This window comes from Mus caroli, unplaced genomic scaffold, assembly GCF_978045245.1.
Source record: "Mus caroli unplaced genomic scaffold, Mus_caroli_1 scaffold_2, whole genome shotgun sequence".
In the NCBI taxonomy this organism is placed as follows: Eukaryota; Metazoa; Chordata; class Mammalia; order Rodentia; family Muridae; genus Mus; species Mus caroli.
In genome coordinates this window covers 151,310,422-151,330,144 of record NW_028227257.1, presented here as the reverse complement: position 1 = coordinate 151,330,144, position 19,723 = coordinate 151,310,422, and the positions used below count along the sequence as shown (strand labels likewise).

Here is a 19,723-nt window from a genome sequence, read left to right as displayed (position 1 = left end):
TTCCTCGCTTCAGAATTTGGGGCGTGAAATATTGACGCTCTGAACTCAGAAGTCTGGAAGGCTAAGCACCCAGGGAGAGCTGGGGAGGCGGGCCTTGAGCGATTCGCCAATTTTGCCTTGCTGATGCAGCTTCCACCAGAGCAGAGCAGAGCCGTTGTGGACCCGAGCAGCCATTTGTCAACTTGAAAAGGGAAATGAATTTGCCAATCTTTGGCTTGGCCTTTGACCCCTAGAAGGTTTGGACTGGTGGCTCTGGAAATTTGGCTGCCGATTGTAGGCAGCCCTCAGTCACAGAATCGGGGGACTTTAGAGTATAGGGAGATGGAAATAGAAATCTTTGGTGGCATCCGTCACCCTGAGCTTCTCCCTGCACATCTCTCAAGGTTTGTCCTACCACTAGCTTACATATCTAGAGGCAAAGTCACTTCTAAGTGTTCTTAAGTTACATAGTGTGTCTGTGTGTCTGTGTGTATGTGTGTGTGTGCAAGTCAGAGAACACTGCAGAAATTGGTTCTCCCTCAGCCGTGTAAGGTCTAGTCAAGCTCGGCAGCAGTTGCCTTTACTTGCTATCTTGGATGGTCCCTAGCCTAGTGCTTGCTTTCTCTTTCTCTCTCTCTCTCTCTCTCTCTCTCTCTCTCTCTCTCTCTCTCTCTCTCTCTCTCCTCGTGCACACCTGTACGCGCTCACTTGCTGCTGATGTGAATTCCATCTTAGCTAAAAACAGTGAGCAGGGAGCGCCCTTCCCTGTATCTCTTGTCTTGCTAAAACGTATTGCTCACTAATACTTAATGATATGATTTGACTCTCCAACCTATTCATGAGCTTGTTTGAAGGGAAGAATCCACTGGGTTAGTCGTGGTAGGATATCACATCGTACATAGCAAAGGTTCTTTGAATGCCTAAAATGAACTGTAAATGAACTCATTTGCATACTAGAAAAGACTGCTCTTTAAGCTGTATGTTCCCATTGGAGGGTTGCGTGAGCAAAGCAAACCAGATCTTCTGTGTCACTCCAGGTCTGGGCCTCAGCCTTGGCTTGGAGGATCAGGGCCCACATCTGGCTAAAGGTTCTGCCTTTCACTGGCCCTTGAGACTCACATAGTATGTATGGGGGAATGGCAGAGTGAAGGTGGGTGGCAGTCCCAAACGTTGTTGAGCAGGCTTCTTGTGTTTTCAGTGTTGTTGAGTCTAGTTTAGGGTCAATTAGAGGAGCTTTGGGCCCGAGGAGGATGTTGAACTTGGGTAACAGACATGGAGAGCTAGCCCACAACTTGAGATGGAAAAGTCTGGTTTACCGAGGGCTCTGATCTTTGATGGGAGGGCATGCGGAAGTCCTGAATTGGAGCTGTCAGTCATAGGTTTAATCTCTTCTCTGTGTCTGAGGAAAGGGGTGGGGTCTATACCGAGCTGTGGCGCGGAGGACTCCAGGCCGGCAGAGGGCGCTGCGCCTCGCGCCAGGCTTAGTTCGGCTCCGGGCCATCAGGGGGCGCTGTGGCGGGAGCGGCGCGGCGGGCTTCCGGCAGGTGGCGCCGTGGCCGCGGGGCCCAGGCCGGCGGGCGGGCGGCGGCGCGGCGCTGCGGCCGGCGGCTCGCGGCCCCGGAGCGGCGGCTGCGCGGGAGGTGGAGCGGCGGAGCGGCAGGCCCGGTGCGGGCTGGAGCGCGGGCGGCGAGCGCACGAGCCGCGGCCGCGCGGAGCTCGCCATGACGGCGCGAGTGTGAGGCGCGGCGAGCACCGGTCCAGTAGAGCGGCGGGCGCGCCGGCCTCTTATCCCGCAGCGGCCCGGCCGGGGTCCGATGAGCAGCGGCCTCGGCCTCCGGCGCAGCCCGGAAATGTCCGGCAAGATCGAGAAAGCAGGTGAGGCGGGCGGGCGGGCGGCGCGCCTCCTGGCCTCGTGCGCTAGACCCCCAGTCCGGGCCCCAGCCTGGCAGTGACGCCGCGAGGGCCATCTTTGAACCGGGCCTGCCCGGCGGCGGGGGGCCCGTGATGCTAGCAGGATTCTGGGGGAGCTAGTGGAGGTCCCTGTAGCCTTGTTCCCTGGAACCTCCCACAATGGCTGGAGCCCGGGACCCTTAGGAGGCCTGGCCCCGACCGCATGCAGAAGAGCAGGCGCGCTCCAGAGGTGATCGGCAGTCCAGTTATAAAATGTGTCACTCCTAATGAGCCTCGAGTTTAACCACAAGTGTCCACTTCGGTGGCTTCAAAGGACAGCAGGCTAGGGTGTGTTGGAGCGATGTTTCAGGGAGCAGCCAAGTTGTCCTCTAATATTTCTGCCTTGCTCTGCAAGCAGGGCAAGTGGAGAGTCATTGGGGATGGGGGAATACGGTGGATGCGATCTTGGTGCGAACCTCATCTCTTTGTGTGTTCCTGGAAATCTTGGGGAGTCGCCTCCCAGTTTTTCCCCCGCCCCCCGGCTTGCATATTCTGGGAGTTAGATACTCCCGAGAGTCAATTACTGTTGTGCATATGGGGCCCAGAGCTTAATTAGCCGTCAAGCAGGGACTCCTTATACGGGAGGGCGGGTTCTTGGCTGGTAGGTAAGGTAAGCAGTGAGTGGTCCAGGGCCTGTGTTGGGGGTTGTCACAGTGGGGATACCCAGTTATCCTGGAAACTTAGTAGAGAAGGCAGACTTGTAAGAACCTGAAAAGGTATTCGGCCGCACTAATTCTGGAAGCTGCCATTTCATAGGTGGACTTGAGGATATTTGGATGTATATTAGCAGGGGACCAACCAGCAATGAATGTAACTTTTGCAGCCCTGGTTTAAACACAGGGAAGAACGTTTTGGTATTCTCTATTGAGCTATGTGTCTTCACTCTGTGTTTGGTCTCTGGGTTGTGTTGTTTATTAAACGTACTTGAAGATTGCCTGCCAGAGTATGGTCTCTGTTTTCAGGACCCAGAGAGGCTCAGTGAATGTTTGTAGCCCACCCAGCAAGGGGCATAGGTAGGGTATTGACATCTGTCTTCTGACAAGAAGCAGGATAGCATTCCTGTGGCAGGACTGTTCCTTTTCAGATGCTGTTTCTGAGGGGTTTGTCTCCTTGTCCTCTTGCCCCGGGGCCTTGTCTAGTGACTATGAGTCGCTTTCCTGAATACGTGCTGCTCTGGAAATATCCCTGACCCATTTGTGCAGCCCTGCTTAGGAACTCCTGATAGTGTCTCATCCGAATGGCACTGTTGGGAAACTTGGATACTTTATTTAAAAATAGCATTGATGCGCTAGAGCAATGGCTCGGCAGTCAGGAGCACTTGTTGCTCCTGAGCAGCCTGATTTGGTTTCTGGCACCCACGTGCCAGCTCACAACCATCTTTAACTCCAGTTTCAGGGGGTCTGATGTCCTCTTCTGACCTCCATGGGCACCAGACTCACATGTGGTGGTGCACAGACACATAGACAGGCAAAGAATTCTTGTATGTAAAATGAAATAAATACATCTAAAATACATTTTAAATAGTGTTAGCTGAGTTTTCTTTTCAGAACAGCATGTGTCATATGAAAAATTTGGAAGTCCTGGAAGTAGAGGGGCTGGCATGTGCTGTCTGTCATCTCACGGGCTTCCTTCCACAGCTCAGAATGACAGAGCTGTCCACTCAGTCTCAACCCCAGGCCTTTTCAGTAGAGGTCATGCCTGTGCCTTCCCAGGCCACTATCCTCTGCTAGGGGCTGTCGCAGTGCCCTCTTTAGAAGAGCTTGTCTGGGGGCTGGTAGTGGTATCTATACTGCCAGACCCCACGAATATTCTAAACCCAGCTGTGGAAGGTCCTGCAGTGCACTGTTCACTAGGCCAGGAAAAGAAAGGCTTTCTTTTTTTAAATTAATTTTTTTTACATTCCCCCCCCCCCAGGTCACCCCTTCACACAATCCCTTTCCCATCCCTTCTCCTCTGAGCAGGTAACCCCACCTCCCCACGTCCCAGGGTATCACCCCACCCTGGCACTTCAAGTCTCTGCAAGGCTTTCTTATGAAGGAGAAATGGCAGGAGAGGGCTGCAGAAAGGCTGGGAGGAAGGTGCGTTTGGGGAGATGCAGCTAGGGGTGAGAGAGTTCTCTGGCAGCCATAGCTGGGGATCACAGATGAGATGGCGGAAGATTAGGGTATGCTTGCCGTGAGGGCTTACCTTCTTGAAGCTTCTGTGGATCATCCTAGGTGAACCTGATGTGCAGTCCGCCACATGTTCTGTTTGGTTGTGAAGTGGGCCTGCTGTTACGCATGAGCGATGGTGTGCCTGGAGGGACACCTTTCTTTATTCAGCCAGGTGACAAGTCTCTAGGTATTACAGAGGAGCCCACACCCAGTAACAGTTGCTGCTGTTTCCTGTGCTTCAAAGCAACAGAAGTGTTTCCAAAATGTGCCTGTGTTCTCTCACCCTCAGAAAACAGACTACTGAGTTTTCTTCTCGGGGTTTGGGGGTGGGGTGGGAGTCTAAGGATTTAGAGTGAGCAGAAATCTTACGCCCCTATCCTGGTCCTTCTAGTCAGTTTGCCTTCCCTGATCACTTTCACTTACACCTCTGGACCTGTCTCTCAGTCATCCTGCAGCCCTGCCTGTGGCAGTCATCAGAATTCAGTGCTTCGTGGAGGTGAGGAAGGCAGCATTAGTGCCCTTCCTCTCCAAGTGCCCAGGAGGACCAGGACAGTGACTGGGCTGGCAGTTAGGAGGGTCAGGAGGAAAGTTGGGATGAGGGCATACTGTGGTCAGGGGCTAAAGGAGTTCTCTAGGAGACCACTGGGAGACGTGGCGAGGTGAGGCCCCTGGGGCCTGTGCTGCGTGCTTCTGCTTGCCCTTGTCTCTTCCGGCAAAGACACGAGCGACGAGAGTAGGTGCCCCCACATTTCTGGACCTTAATGCCAGACTGGCAGTAATCAGCTGACTCGAGCCCACTGGGCCATGTGCGTTCCCAAGAAAGAGAAGAGCTGTCAGTCAGTACTTAAAAACCAGGAGATGGCTCAAAACCACACGTTTCTGGTTCTCCCAGAGACTGAGACTCTTGGAACCCAGAGCTCACTCCTGTGTGTACCTTCATGTGGAGCTGGGTGGGCGCTGTCTGCCCTGGGTCCCTGCCCTTTTCCCTGCTGGACACATCACTGAGTCCCCTTGTCCACATGGACCATTGACATTTTTCAGCTTGACTTGCAGAGATGATTCACAGCTGTTTGCTGTGACCTGGACTTTGACTCTTGCCCCATTCCTTCATTGATTGGTTCCTCCATTCCTTCATCTGGCATGGATGGAGCACCTGCTCTGCCATGTGCTATGTGTAGCTCTGGGGATTGGGACCTGCCGTGAAGGCTGCACCGTCCCGTGTCCTGTGTGTCAGGCAGAGGAGACTATAGGATTGGAGTCAGGGTGTTAGCGGTGACTGTAAACTCCTACTGCAACAAATGGAGAGTTCAAGGATCTTGCTGAGGGGCAGGGAGTTTCCTTGGGGGAATGGCTTTCAGGGTCTCTGCACTGGTGGAGGGAATCCCTGTAGCTCCACTCAGCCCTACCCCTGCCTGCCCCACTCCACTCTGCTTCATTCCTCCAGTCACCAACCACCTTGTTCCTGGGACAGTGGGGCCTCCAGGAATTGAAAGGTCCTGTGGTGTTCTAATCCCTTTCCTCCCTCTCTGACCCAGCTTATAAACTTCATCATGTACTAAACTGTCTGGCCAGTGCTATCACCCAGGGGCTGCAGGGAGGTTTGCTGGGACTAGTGGGATGGCCACTAGCTCCCTCAACACACCCACTGACAGAATAAACATGGGTCTCAAAGTCCATGTGCTGTGCTTTTCAAATGCTCACAGGTAGGCTTGTTACAGACAGAAAGGGAATTTCCAGTGGAACTTGTTACTGTGTATCTTCTCAGAGCAGATACTGAAAGTCAGGCCTGTGCACTTTCTTAATGGGCAGTCACTGGGTACTGACCTTTCTTAACCAATCAGCTTCTACTTCCCTTTCCCATAAGTTAGGAGTCTTTGTGGTTTCAGTGCTTTGGGGTTATTGACACAAATTCTGAAGCTCCATGCTTCTTCACTGGCCTGCCTAGTCAACGTTTCCTGTGTACCTCACTGGCAGACACCCTGTCATGTTCCCATGTTCTAGGAGCCCTCTGGAACATGGGCTTCCCAAGGCGGTAGGCCAGCGGTAACAGCAAAACAGGGCTGTCTGTAGACCCCCCTCTTTCACTTCAGCCTTGTCACAGCTGGAGGTGAGGGTAGCGCTCCTCATGGTGCACCTGTGGCTAGCAGAGGCCTGGGGTTTGGTTACTGCTCAAGATCACAGTCTTAGGGAAGTAAAATGGGGAACTGAGCCCTTTCTGTCTGTAAGTGACACTGTAATATTTCAGTGTCATGAGGGACATGGTAGCGTCTGCCCCGTTAGTTTATGTTTCTACATTTCTTTTCTCATCTTAGGGAAAAGAAATGGCCTCAAACCAACACATTAGTTAATGTAGACTCAACCAGACTCTGGGGCTGCTTATGATTTTTGTAATATTGACCACATTTACAGCACTATAGGGAGGTAAGAGAGAATATGTGTTAAAATCAGCCACAGCAGACCTCAGTGTCTCCTGACCTCCTGTGCAGCTGTTGGCAGGCAGTTTGAATGGGATTCCTTGTAGCCAGGAGACGATAGCTTGGAAAGATGACTCACGTATGAGCTTGCAGAAAAGCCATTTCCCAAATTAGCCCAGATTGCAGCTTGCTCTTAGTGCAGGCTGGGTCTTACCTCAGTCCAGCCAATGTGTTGCCTGTTGCCATAGTAAGATGACACAGTGGAAAGAGGAGAGGCCTGGCCACAGTGCGTGCCACACCCACGTGACCCCCACCCCCACCCCTGCCTTGTTGCTGGGACAGGTGTTCCACTGACAGTCACCCACTACACCCCAAGGGCTGTATTATGGGTAAACACACCCCAGCCTGTGAATTGGAAAAGAGCTGTCATCTGCTGGGCCTGTCATTTGCTTGGTCATTTGAGATCATCTGAAACGGTGTCCTTGGGTGATTCTTTCCTTCTCAGGCTCTCATCCATTAGCTCCTAGAAGGGCTGGGACTCTGAATTAGTGTTTCCTGACTGCTGTCTAAGACAGCAGGTCCTCTTCATCCCTAAGAGAACAGCTGCAGGTGATGGGAATGTAGCTCACATCTGTGTAGCCTGCACAAGGTTTTGATCTCAGCACTGGAGTAACACTAGTGGGGAGGCTGCCTTGAATTCAACTCCTCTTGCCCTCGAGGCTCCTCAGAGGTCCGTCTACCAACAGTGCCCACCACTTCCCGGACGGCCTCACAAGCTTCCTCCACCAAAGTTGGCCTCATGATGCCTAGTGCTTTCCCTTCCCGAGCAGATAGCAAATTCCTGGGAAAGACATCGCACAATACTTGAGTGAGCAGTGGTACCTTACTGTTTAACTCTTTCAGAATCCAGAGCCCAGGTTCCTGTCGGCAAGTTAACAATCAACAAAGCCTTAACTAGATCCTTAGTTCCCGGGAGGGATATGCATGTCCACCACTGGCTACTAGCCAGCTTAGCGCACAGTAGGTACCCAGTCCATACTTACTCAAAGGAAGAGTGATGACCTGGGCGTGGCAGGGCGGTGCAAGCACCTGCACAAGGCCATGAGTTCATCCCCGCACTGCTGATCCAAGGGAAAGACAAAAAGAAAAAGAGGTAAACTTAGTGTTATCACCAGAGCCTTCCACATGCTAGGCAAATGCCAAACCACTGAGCCACACCCCAGCCCTGACTGACTTTACATGTAGCTTCCCCTGGGTTTAGATGGCTACCTAGGTTGCTTCTTGGCAAGTTGGTAGGACGTCTCTGAAGAGGGGTGTCTAGTGGATGGAGCTCCTCTCTGTGTACGTTGGGCAGGGTTTTTGCATTTGAAAGTTGATGAGTAGGAGGATCTGTTTGTGCCCAGGAGTTTGAGACTGATCTGGGCAGTACAGTGAGACTCCTGGGCTACAGAGTGAGTTCCAGGACAGCCACGACTACACAGAGAAACCCTGTCTCGAAAAACCAAAAAAAAAAAAGAAAAAAAAGAAGCCAAGGGAAAAAAGAAGTGTGTCATACACAGACTCTAGGCTTAGGGCTTGCGGAGGGGGCTCCATAGTCAAGAGCTCTGGTTGCTTTTGCAGAGGTCCCAGGTTCAGTTCCTAGCACTCACATGATGGCTCACATCTGGAACTCCAGTTGCAGAGGATCTGACACCCTTCTGGTCTTCTTGGGCACAATATGCACATGGTGCACAGACAAAACACTCATATCCATAGATAAAATAAGTAAGTCTTTTAAAAAACAAAAATAAGCTGGGCGGTAGTGGTGCATGCCTTTAATCCCAGCACTCAGGAGGCAGAGGCAGGTGGATTTCTGAGTTCGAGGCCAGCCTGGTCTACAAAGTGAGTTCCGGGACAGCCAGAGCTACACAGAGAAACCCTGTCTCAAAAAACCAAACCAAACCAAACCAAAACCAAAAATAAGACCCTAAGTTCAAGCCTCCCATTGCAGGAGAAAGAGCAGATTGTCAGTGTTAAGCCAGGGTAAGGCAGAGACCCATGTAACTTGGCAGCATGCACTCCGAGCCCCTGTTTTAGTTACTGCTTGCTCTGCACGGGAGCGAAGAATTCCATGTAGTGATCACCCTTCATAGAGCAATGACTATGCTGGTGTTTACCAGCAGTGGGGCCACCAACCTGTGCAGGTTGCTGCCCATAACAAGTCCCTAGTAGGTGCCCTGCTGGCTGCTTGCTAAGCCTTTTCAGTTCCTTAGAACATTCTTTGGGAGCCTTTCTCAGCTGTATTTATGGGTGGCTGGAGGTACCTGCTGTCCTGAGGGGCCAGAGAAGGTGGACTCTATCCCCCTTTTGTTTCTGACATGGGGCCTGAGTGTCTTATGCGAGATGTAGTGGGAGGCTGGCCTGGTGGCCAAGACATCCTGGGTCTGTATTGGTAATTCCTCCTTCAGCCTTTTCCCTATTGTCCGAAACACAATACAGAGCCCTCCATGCTCCCTACCAAACACATTTCTGCCTCTCTAGCTAGCCCACTGCATCCATTGGCCCTGAATGACTCTCTGCTCACCCCCTGCCTGCCGGAACCATAGTCATTTCACTACCAATTAAGTTTTGGGTCAGAGCTCCACCCTACTTTGAAAGCATGGAAATGGAGTCTGCTGGCTCAGAACAAGAGTCCATTTCAGTACTTAACTTTGTAGTTTCGAAAATATTTTGTGTGTGTGTGTGTTTGTGTACCTGAACTCATGTATGTGCACTGCATGCATGCATGAGCCCATAGAAGTTAGAAGAGGGTGTGGGATCCCCTGGAACTGGCTGTGAGCTGCCATGTGGGTGCTGGGACCTAAAACCAGGTTCTCTGTGAGAGCAGTCAGTGCTCTAACCACTGAACCATCTCTCCAGCCCCCACTTTATAACTTCTAGAAATGCTCGCCATTGTTGTAGTCTGGCAGGTGTGGTTCCCAGGCACACAGCAAGATGGCTCAGCAGGTAAAAGGTCCTTGTCTCCAAGTCTGACATCATGAGTTCAGTCCCTCCCTTCCAGTGGTGGAAGGAGAGACTCGCTCCTACAAGTTGTACACCTCCACATGTGTGCCATGTGTCCTCTGAAACACAAATAAATGTAATAAGGATTAAAGTGAGGCAGAGCAGGAGGGCGGTGTTCAGGGTTCTGGGAGGTGCGTGTGGAGGGAAAAGGCAGGACAGCTGAAGTGCCATGCACGTCACTGACCTGAAACAAACAAAGGAGATTCCTGATCGGAATCAATGGCAGGATTTATTTGCTAGTTATAGATAGTCCATGTGGCTGTCCTCCCTCAAGTGGCTGGTTATGAACAGATAAATGGATGATTGTGTGGGGCCTTGGAATTGATGTCTCTCAGCCCCTCCTTTCAGTAAGTAAAAATAATAGTAGCAGCTAACAGTCACTAGGCATTCACCACGTGCCAGTACCAGGCTCTGCCGAAAGCATTCCACACATGTGACTTAATCCCCACAGTGGAGGAAAGGTACTGTACTGTTCTGTGGAGTACTCCAAGCTACAGGCTGTTCTTGGAGATCTGGAGCAGTTAAAATGCACACTCATACAGAGAGTGGGGCAGAGGTAAAAGCCCACAGGCGTGCGCACTACTTCTCCAGGTCTCACTGGTGCTGAGGGTACCCGTCTCTTAGCTCTGGGTGTGGGCAAAGATTGACTTATATGTGTCCAGGCACCCCTCTGCCTGAGAGGTGGCTGCTCCAGGGTTGTGGATGAAGGGCAACAGACAGCTTGAGAAGAAACTGTTCTGTACAGGGAGGTCCTGGAGCCTGGGAGAACTTACTCCCCACCCCCAACCCCAGCTGCACCCCTCCTCTTTCTCCCTTCCTGTTTCCTTTTTGAGATAGGGGTTTGCTGTGTATACTACACTGGCCTTGAACCCACTGTGTAACACAGGCTGACCTCAAACTTACAGCAGTCCTCCTGCCTCAGGATTTATAGAGTACTGGAGTCACTGGTGCTTACTTCTGTGCCCTGTTGAGATGGGGACCACGTAGCCTACGCTAGTGTTGAATTCACTATACAACTGAGACTAACCACAAACACACCTGGTCATTCTGCCTTCCGTTCCCAGTTATTGGGCGTGCTGATGGTGTTGCAGTGAGGCTGACAGCCACCAAGCCACAGGGATCTTTCCCTCTCTACTCCCTCAACCCCACGGGGTCCTAGGCTTGTGCCTGGGCCACATCTGGCTTTCTTTATGGGTGCCAGAGACCCAAGCTCAGGTCCTCATGCTTGAGCAGCAGATGTTCTTACCCGACTCCTCAGCCCACAGATGTATGCGGAGTCCTCTGTAGCTTCCCAAGTGTTGCCCAGATACAAGCCTCTTTTGTTACTTTAGGTTTTACTGACTCTGTCTTACCTAAGGTGTTGAGGCTACACAACATTGTTCCAGGTAAGGGAGGGGGTGACCAGTGTTCACGTTCTCATTTGTGCCAGACACTGCACTGCAGACAGACCGGTGCTTGCTTGATTCTCTTCTTACTGAAGAGTAAGCAGGCTTTGGGACCAGTTGACAGCTGTGGGAAAGGAGGTAGTGTTAGGGGAGGTAACTGACCTTCTGTAGGCACACACTGGCAGGGAATCTGCTTTTCCCTTCCCTGCCCCTTTGTATCTAGACCCTGGGTTCAGGACTGGTCTGCTGAGTCACAGGGGTGGCTCAGAGGCACCACTAAGACCTTGTCTTGGAAACCGCTCAGCTTGGGACTCCCCTGGGGCTTTCCTGCATCTCCAACGGACTAACACCACACATCTGCCTACAGACTTGCAAATCAGCCTCTGGGTCCTCAGCTCAGAAGGGCTGGGAACCCTGCAGAAAAGCAGCTTGGGAGTGGAGTGGCCCTGGGGGTGTCACCGAGTACCTAGCAGCTTGCCCTTCAGAAGTCCAGGGATCCATTAGCCAGTGCCTGTGTGCAGGAAGCTGAGCCTTTCCTATATATTCCTCTCTGGTAGAGGTGGAGAGAACCTGAGCAGGGGCTACAAGAAGATCCATTCTCCTTGGGACCCCAGGACTGCCCCAGTGCAGTGAAGTCAGTACCCTGTGAGCTGTGAGATTTTTTCACCTAGACAGTGACAGGCCACTCAGAAGTGGCTGAGTGTGGCCTGAGGGCCCAGAGCCAGATTTTCTTTGCCAGCTCTTCCAAGTGGTGGCTGTGGGATCTCCCTCATTTCTGTGGGTCTGCCATATAGTGTGAAGGAAGTCGTCTATGAGCTTTCTGGTACTTCAGGGTTCTTGCTAAGTCTGAACACTTGAGAAGCGCAGAGTGGACATGAGGCTCATTCTTATTTAAGGCCCTTCTGCCCTTAATATCATGTATTTAAAAATGTTGATATTTCGTACTTCAATCCTCAGAGGAAAGGGAGGTCTCTGGCTCTTGTAGTGCTTTGGAGTCTCTGTGCTGGAGATGAAGCCCTGGACCTCACAGAAGTTGAACACTCTACCACTGGGCCACACCGAGCCCCTCTTCCCCTGCTTCTTTTGGTTAAAATTGGTTAGGGATGGGTATAGTTAGGCCGCAGGCCAAGAGGAGCAGGCTCTCGTTGTGTTCAGTCACACATCTGGCCATGCTGTTGATTATTCAGATCTCTGTAACAGGTAATTTACAAATGACTCGAGTGCCCTGTCAAGGGAATCCGTGCCCTGTATTTTCCTCCCAAGATTACCTGTCCCAGCTACACAGACTCAGGAATCCCGTGTCCTGCTCTGCTCTACGTCTTCCTGGGCCGACCACATGCCTCAGGCACAAAGCACTGAACTGTCTCCAGGAGATGAAGCTATTCAGCCCTGACGCTCATCATTGGGTCTTGGAGCTGCAGGACCTTTCTCCTCATTAGCATCCCCTCAGTTGTCTGTGCTTCTGCCTGGACTTGTCCAGAAGCTTAAACATACTAGTTCTCTGAGGTCATCCCAGAACCAAAGGCCTGGATCAAAGGCACGCTGTTCTGCATGGTCTGGCCTTGTCTCTCTTCATTACCCTAAACACAGGCTTGTAGGAGCTGTTGTGTTTGAAGCATAGGAGCTGGGATAGGAACCTGCACTGTACTCCCACTCTACAGTAGCCAAAGTCCTCAGGTCCCAGCTTAATGGGATGACAACTCTTTCTGCTGAGGAAGTCACATAGGCTTAGGTCATCACAGAATGTGAAGGTTACTGTCACCACTAGGCTGGGAACGGACGTTTCCAGACAGTGCAAAGAATGGGCCTAGTGCTGTAGATCCTCTACATTGTCTGTGTCTCCTCTGTGAAAGGAGGCTGTGGGTCTGTGTAGGGTCTGCTCTGCTGGAGCAAGTGTGGATGGTTACTCCCCAAGGAAACCTGATACTCACATGCTCTCTCTTGCTGTGAATCCCCCTCCTAAGTGATGGAGCATTTGTGAACACTGTCTCCTAGTTCAGCCAGACTTGGTTCAGGTAGCAGTCCTCATGAAGCCCTGAGGGTTGCTAGCATCCCGGGAGTGGTGGTGCTTAACGTAGCCAGGTCTCTGTGGGCAAAGAGAGCTTTCTTCGGAGTGAGAATGCTCTAAACCTCACACTGTAAAACTCTGTTTAACATAAGCAGATCTTATTTAACCCTACCACAGTCAGGATGCCCAGCCATTCCACTACCCAAGGAGAAACTCCCTGTGAAGTCTTTGGGTCAAACTCTTTTTCCAGCCTTGGTGACCACCAAGCTCCCTGTGGAACTGTGACCTGGTGACCAGGTCTGTGAACATGGGGCTCTTCACTCTGTACTCTCAGCTTGCTGTGTTTATTGTGCTTTTTTTATTGCTTTGTTGTATTCCACTTGTAGTATTGGTTTGTTTATCTGTTGAGAATTTGACCTTGGTTAGCCATCTCTGTGTTTCTCGGAGGAACAGATAAAGGATGGCCTGGGACCAACAAAAGCAACTCAATCCTTAAAAATGGACAAAACACTCACATTGACATCTTCTCAAAGAAATGGTGAAAACAGCCAATGAGCTCATGAATATGCACAGAACTGTTAATCACCAGGGAAACCTATTCAAAGCACAGTGAGAACACGCCCCACCCAGGGATGGCTTCTTTCTTTCTTTCTTTCTTTCTTTCTTTCTTTCTTTCTTTCTTTCTTTCTTTCTTTCTTTCTTTCTTTCTTTTTTCTCTCCCCCCCCCCGCCCCCCCAGGGTTTCTCTGTATAGCTCTGGCTGTCCTGGAACTCACTTTGTAGACCAAGCTGGCCCCAAACTCAGAAATCCGTCTGCCTCTGCCTGAGTGCTGGGACTAAAGGCGTGCACCCGCACGCCCAGCTGGAGAACATCTTGCAAAAAGTAAAACCTTAAGTTGGCAGGAGGTGAAGTCTAAGACCACAAGACTCACCACACAATACAGGAAGCAGGGTCTTGAAGAGAACCCTCCCTGTCCCCACCCCCTCCCTTCCCCCCATCTCTCCTCCTCCCTCCCCTCTATAGCAGCACTACTCATCACCTAGAGGTAGAGGCCCCTCAGATGCTGTACAGGGTGAATAGATAAACAAGCTGTTTCCATTGTGGAGTATTAGTCAGCCTTTTAAAAAGAGAAGTGTTGTCTGAAGTGCTACGCTGTAGAGAAAACCTGAGGGCATTGTGCCAAGTGCAGTAAGAAGTCAGAGAAGCAAGCACCATGTGACTTCACTTTCATGGGATCTTAACTTGGTAAAAATCAGAATGATGAAGCCGAGTGGTACAGGGGCTGGCTGAGGGGAGAGGTGGAGTCGGTGGTTACCAGACAGTTCACTTTGCATGGTGAAGATCTTGTGTAGCTGGTGATGATGCAGCATGGGGTTTGTGGTGGGTCTAAACATCACATGGCTCAGGTAGTCACTTTAAACACATTTTACCACACTTGTTTTAATGCTATTCTGCCCAGAGCTCTATTCTCACACTCATTGGTTTCAAACCTTGCTATGGATACAAAAGTGTTAGCATTTATTTACCTAAACATATTTATTCTTAGATGTAGCTTTACACAATAAATTATGTCAAAACAGTTTTAAAACAGAAGTGTGTGGTGGCTTCATTAGTGGCCATGTGTACTGCTTGATGGGCTGAGAGGGACTAGGTAAAGGGCCGTCTGGGTACAGTGGCTCCTCTGTTGGGTCTAGCCCTTGAGGAACCTGTGTGTTCAGGAAGCCTTGAAGCCAGGGCAGATACTAGACCACTGGATAAGGTTCTTGCTACCATGTATCTGGGCTTTCCAACTCTGGTAGGCCCCCTCCCAGCCCCCTTCCCAGGGTCAGGCTCTGAGTCAAGCTATGCTCCTGGTTAATGGAAGTTTCAGGGTCCGAGTGTGTAGCTGGGCTTCACCCTCGGCTTGCTGTAGTCTGGCACAGAGTGCTGGGTGCTGCCAGCAGTTACTGAAGCCCAGACTTCTCAGGGTGCACACTGGGCAGCTGTTCTGGTTGATGGTGCAGGCAGCAGGCACTGTGAACCTCTGGCTGGGTTCCAAGCTCTTGGCCACATTCCTAAGAAAATATGACTGGCTCATGGGAGGGGCAGAGGGAGGGGAATCTAGACGGAAGCAAGGCCAAGGCTTCCTCAGAAATTCCAGCCCTTCAGGGCCTATTAGATGGACAGTACCTCTGCGGAGCTCAAAACTAAGATTACTAACATAGTCTCTGGCTAACGGGTATCATTACAGGTTCCCGAGGTCTTGGTCCCTGGTGATAAGCAGGCAAATGTAAGATTGTTTCATAACACTTCTCAGGAAACAGATACTTTAGCAGAGTGGATTGTAAAACAGCACACTTGGAATCCAAAGTTAAGCTTCAAGAAAGTATATATCCAGGGACACACTGGAACGTGATGACATCTTCTGCTGAGCTCCCAAGTGCCTGTTTTGTAGGAACCATGACAGGAGGGGCTTGGATACCTACTCAGATCTGGGCTCCTTGCTGCTGTAGCCCGGGCTGGTACTGGAATCACAAGTGGATGCCACCGTGCCTTATTGAGACACAGCATTGGTCCAAGAATTGGGTTCTGATCTTTGCTTATAAATGTTCCCCTGCTATGGCTTCACAGTAAGAAAATCAGTGAAGGCCCTTGTTCATGCAGACCTTCACAAGTGAAGTGTTTTCTGATCCTCTTGGCCTGCTCCCGATTTCCTCAGGGTTCTGTTCCAGAACCCCACCCTCTCAGCATCCTGGGGCAGATAGAAAACACTGTCACAGACATAGACACACAGCTTGTACTGCGGAGGGACCAGGTTCCTCTGAGAGAACCAGCTCAGAAATATAGGCTTAGTTCTAGAGGGTTCTCATGAGAGTCTGAAATCTCCACTCTATTCTTCCCACAAACATTTGTTATTCCCACATTCCTTTTACTCCAAGCTGGTAAGCATCACAATCTGGAAGAGTTGGATTTGAAAACATTGAATGTGTACAGACAACTAGAGTGCATCCTCCTAGGAGGATTAAGCAATCTTAACTTCCTATTCTTGGAGTAGATGGGGCCAAGAATAGGATTTGTGTCAAATTAAGTCTCTTTTTAAAAATCTTTGTAATGTTCTTAATAACATGTAGTAGTACTTTGTGCATGTGTGTGTGTACAAATATGCATACATCTATGCATGTGGAGGTCAGAGAACAACGTGAAGGGGTCAGTTCTCTCCTTCCATCGTGTGGTTCCTGAAGATTGAAATCAGGCTGGTTGGATCATCAGGGCTTCAGTTTGTCACCTAATAGCAATACTACTGTCCCTCCTGGCAACAGTATTGGGAGGGCACAAGTATGCGACTATTGTCATTCTGCTGTTCCAAGGGCAGCTTCCTAGTGCTGAGATCAGACCCCTGGTGCCTTTCCCGTTCCTCTCCACAGGAACAGTGGCTAGAGGGTGCCCTTCCCTAGCAGCATCATCGGGAACTCATTAGAAATGGGTGACAGAATGCAGCCCTCATGGTTCAGACAACTCATCCTGCTGGCACATGGGAGAGCGAAGCAGAAGCCCTGCCTGTCACTGAAACACACTGCGGTAATGTGGAAAGTGGCTTGAGACATTCTCCCAAAGCAGTTGTAGCCTAAAGATGATTATGAGAGTGAGCAGGGTGAGCAAGGCTTGTTTTCCTCAGTAGACGACAGGGAGGACTCGGCAGCTGTCCAATTAGCTCTGACAAGAAGGTGGCCAGGAGTTTAGCCACTGTGAACAAACTGATGGATCTCCCACTTAATGCATAGTGTGCCTTGGGATAGTAGTTAATTAATTAGGATGATGTATTAGTCATCATGGTAAACAAGACATTTTAAAACTAAGCATGTAGTTTGAACTCAGAGTTTAAATTGCATTGGAAGCCACACAGCACATCAGCCCTCTCACAGTGTGGTGGTAAATGCTGACAGATCCTGTCCAGATGCTCTCAGAACCTCACTTCCTCCCAGCCCACAGTTGCAGGCTCTTCACCCTCTTGATCTCTCCAGTTTGGAATGTCCTGGGCAGTCTAGGCCCTCTAGGGCAGTGGTTCTGAATACAGCTATGAAGTGGCAGCAAAAAATCATTTTATGCCAGGCGTGGTAGCGCACGCCTTTAATCCTAAGCACTCAGGAGGCAGAGGCAGAGGCAGGCGGATTTCTGAGTTTGAGGCCAGCCTGGTCTACAAAGTAACTTCCAGGATGCCAGGGCTACACAGAGAAACCCTGTCTCGAAAAACAAAAACAAAACCAAACAAAATCATTTTATGGTTGGGGGTCACCACAGCGTGAGGAACTGTGTTGAAGGCCACAGCAGCAGGAAGGCTGAGAACACTGAGCTAAGCAGTGCCTTTCCCCAAATGTCTATTTTCTGACCCTCTTTTTCCCTGGTCCACAGCCAGGCATCAGCTGCTGTTGAACGTTTCTCCATGAGTGTGGTCTTAACCTGTTTGGCTGCTATGGTGAAATAACTTAAACTAGATGTGTCTTGTAGACATCTCTCTCTCCCACAGGCTCAGAGCTGGGGAGGGAGTTCAAAACCCAAGCCTGGCAGATTGGGTATCCAGGGATGGTGCTTTCTTGGCTATGCCCTTACATGGAAGGGGCCGTGTTGGGAGCAAGGAGGTAGATACACATTGTTGGTCTAACAAAAGTTGTATTTTATTATGCTGATGGTCATCACACAAGATTCACACTCCAGATTCCTAACTATAGTCTTAACCCTTTGTTCCCAAAGCTGATGATCACCAGTGTGACATAGCTGAAGGTCAGGCCCAGTTTCTAACAGAAGTCTCTGAGTCAAGGGTCAGGATCCTGGGGGAGACTGTCCACCCGCAGGGCAGATCAAGGGTCACTGTGATGTCACTGTTGACATCATGGGGCTCTACTCCTGTGGCTGGTTATTCTGAGTGAGTGATGTCACTGGGTGCTGGTCCTCAGGTCACCAACAGCAGTCTTGGGTGTAGTGGAGATCCTGACTAAGCTGTTTTTACATGTCTAATGGGCACTTTTTTTACTATGCCCATCACATGCCCAGAGTCTCTCTATGGCCATACATGTGAGCTCTGTCCTCAGCAACTGGCCATTTCCTCATGAACCACTTGAATCTCGTGTGAGTTTGAGGTGCATACTATACATCCTTAAGAGCATAGCAAATGTGCCCAGACTTTGTGTGCCTTCTCTCAAGCTTCCCATCATAGTCTGGGCTGGTCCTAAACTTGGGATTCTCCTGCTTTAGCTTGCTGAGTTCTGGGACTACGATACTGCCAGTCCTGGGCTCATTACATCTTGGATTTCATGGCTCAGGATCAAAAGGCTCAGTCATCTTTGCTTCCTCTGACTATCCTGGGTAATTCATGAGGCTGCACTGTCTCTGTGCAGCTCCCTTGTAACTGGTGACTTGGTTTCCAGTCTTGTCTCAGAAATGTCTGTTTATCATTCAGCTGTTAGAGGGCAGATTGGACCCTCCTTGTGTGTCTGCAGTCACCTAACCCTGTTTTCTGCCCTTAGCTTGTGCCAGCATCAATGGCTTACTCTTTCCTGCTACTCAGCCTCTGCCCATGCTCCCCTGACTCTGGAAGTTAAGAGAGGCTCAGGGGAAGAACCAGAGGCTAAGCTTCAGAGGTGATAGAAGAGGAGATGATAGAAAAGGTATCAAGCGCTGGGCAGTGGTGGCGCACACCTTTAATCCCAGCACTTGGGAGGCAGAGGCAGAAAGATTTCTGAGTTCCAGGCCAGCCTGGTCTACAGAGTGAGTTCCAGGACAGCCAGGGCTACACAGAGAAACCCTGTCTCGGAAAACCAAAAAAAAAAAAAAAGAAGAAGAAGAAGAAGAAGAAGAAAAGAAAAGAAAAGGTATCAAGCTCCCCTGGAGCAACACTGCCCTTCAGTGGGGCAGATTATGGGACTCCTTAGGCATGCCATTGAGTCAGCTGCCTAGGGGAGAAGTGAGACTTCACTGGCAAATGGTGCTGGGTATGAGGGGAAGGTGGCAGAGGAAGGAAGAAGGTAGGAGGTGGTGTGGGAGCCAAGCTTCAAAGGTTTCTAACCATCAACATTAGAGACTTTGTCCCAGGTATTCCAGAAAGCAGTAAGGTGTGAGAAGGATTCTGTGTGGCCTTAGTCCCTTACCTCCCCCTGTTCACTTTTTAAAACTTTATTCCAAAGCTAGGTGTAGAGCGTATCTGTAATCCTGGAACTTGGGGTGTGGGGGCCAGATTGGGCTGCATGAGATCCTGTTTAAAAACAAATAGCCTTCCTTCCAATTCTGAGCAGAACTGAGGAATCCAGGCAGGCATTAGTCTCTTTCCTGGCCTCACATCTAGACTCAGGTCTTGCGACTGAACTCTAGAGAGGACAGAGAGCAGCTTCAGAGAGGCAGGATGTCTGTGGCAGCCACAGACATTTCCACATGCTCCCTATTAGTAGTACATTGTCAAGAGGTCCCTGAAGACCAGCCACCTAATCAAGGGGTGAGGGACTGATCTTTGAGGCCTGTACAGCAGGTGAGCTACCACTTACAGGTTGTGATGGTGTGTGGCTCCCTTCTGGGTCTACCAGGGAGAAGCACAATTGCCTCATTGGGAGACCTCCTGCTCTCTGGACTGAGCTCACAGTGGTGGACACATGCTCTGCAGAAACAAAGCCTGGGCCAGCTGTGGGTCACACTCCCCAGAGACTCGGCTACAGGTTCTCTGCCATCCTGGGAACTGTTTGAGAAGGACATGTGTCATTGAAGTGGGTGGGGGCAGTCTTGAGGTTTCAAAGTCTACCCCATTCCCAGTCAGTGATCTCCCTCACT

The 19,723-nt window shown here is 50.6% G+C and overlaps 1 protein-coding gene across 5 annotated transcripts in view; it reads left to right on the top strand.

The window, feature by feature from the left end:
- Positions 1-1,542: 1,542 nt before the first annotated feature.
- Positions 1,543-19,723, top strand: part of Rapgef1 (Rap guanine nucleotide exchange factor 1) — a 119,074-nt gene continuing 100,893 nt past the window's right edge. For all 5 annotated transcript variants that reach the window (XM_021181609.3, XM_029474628.2, XM_021181628.2 and 2 more), the window contains exon 1: positions 1,543-1,854. In XM_021181609.3, coding sequence (XP_021037268.1) covers positions 1,794-1,854 — 61 coding nt within the window. In that variant the 5' untranslated portion in view covers positions 1,543-1,793. The remainder of the gene's footprint in view (positions 1,855-19,723) is intronic.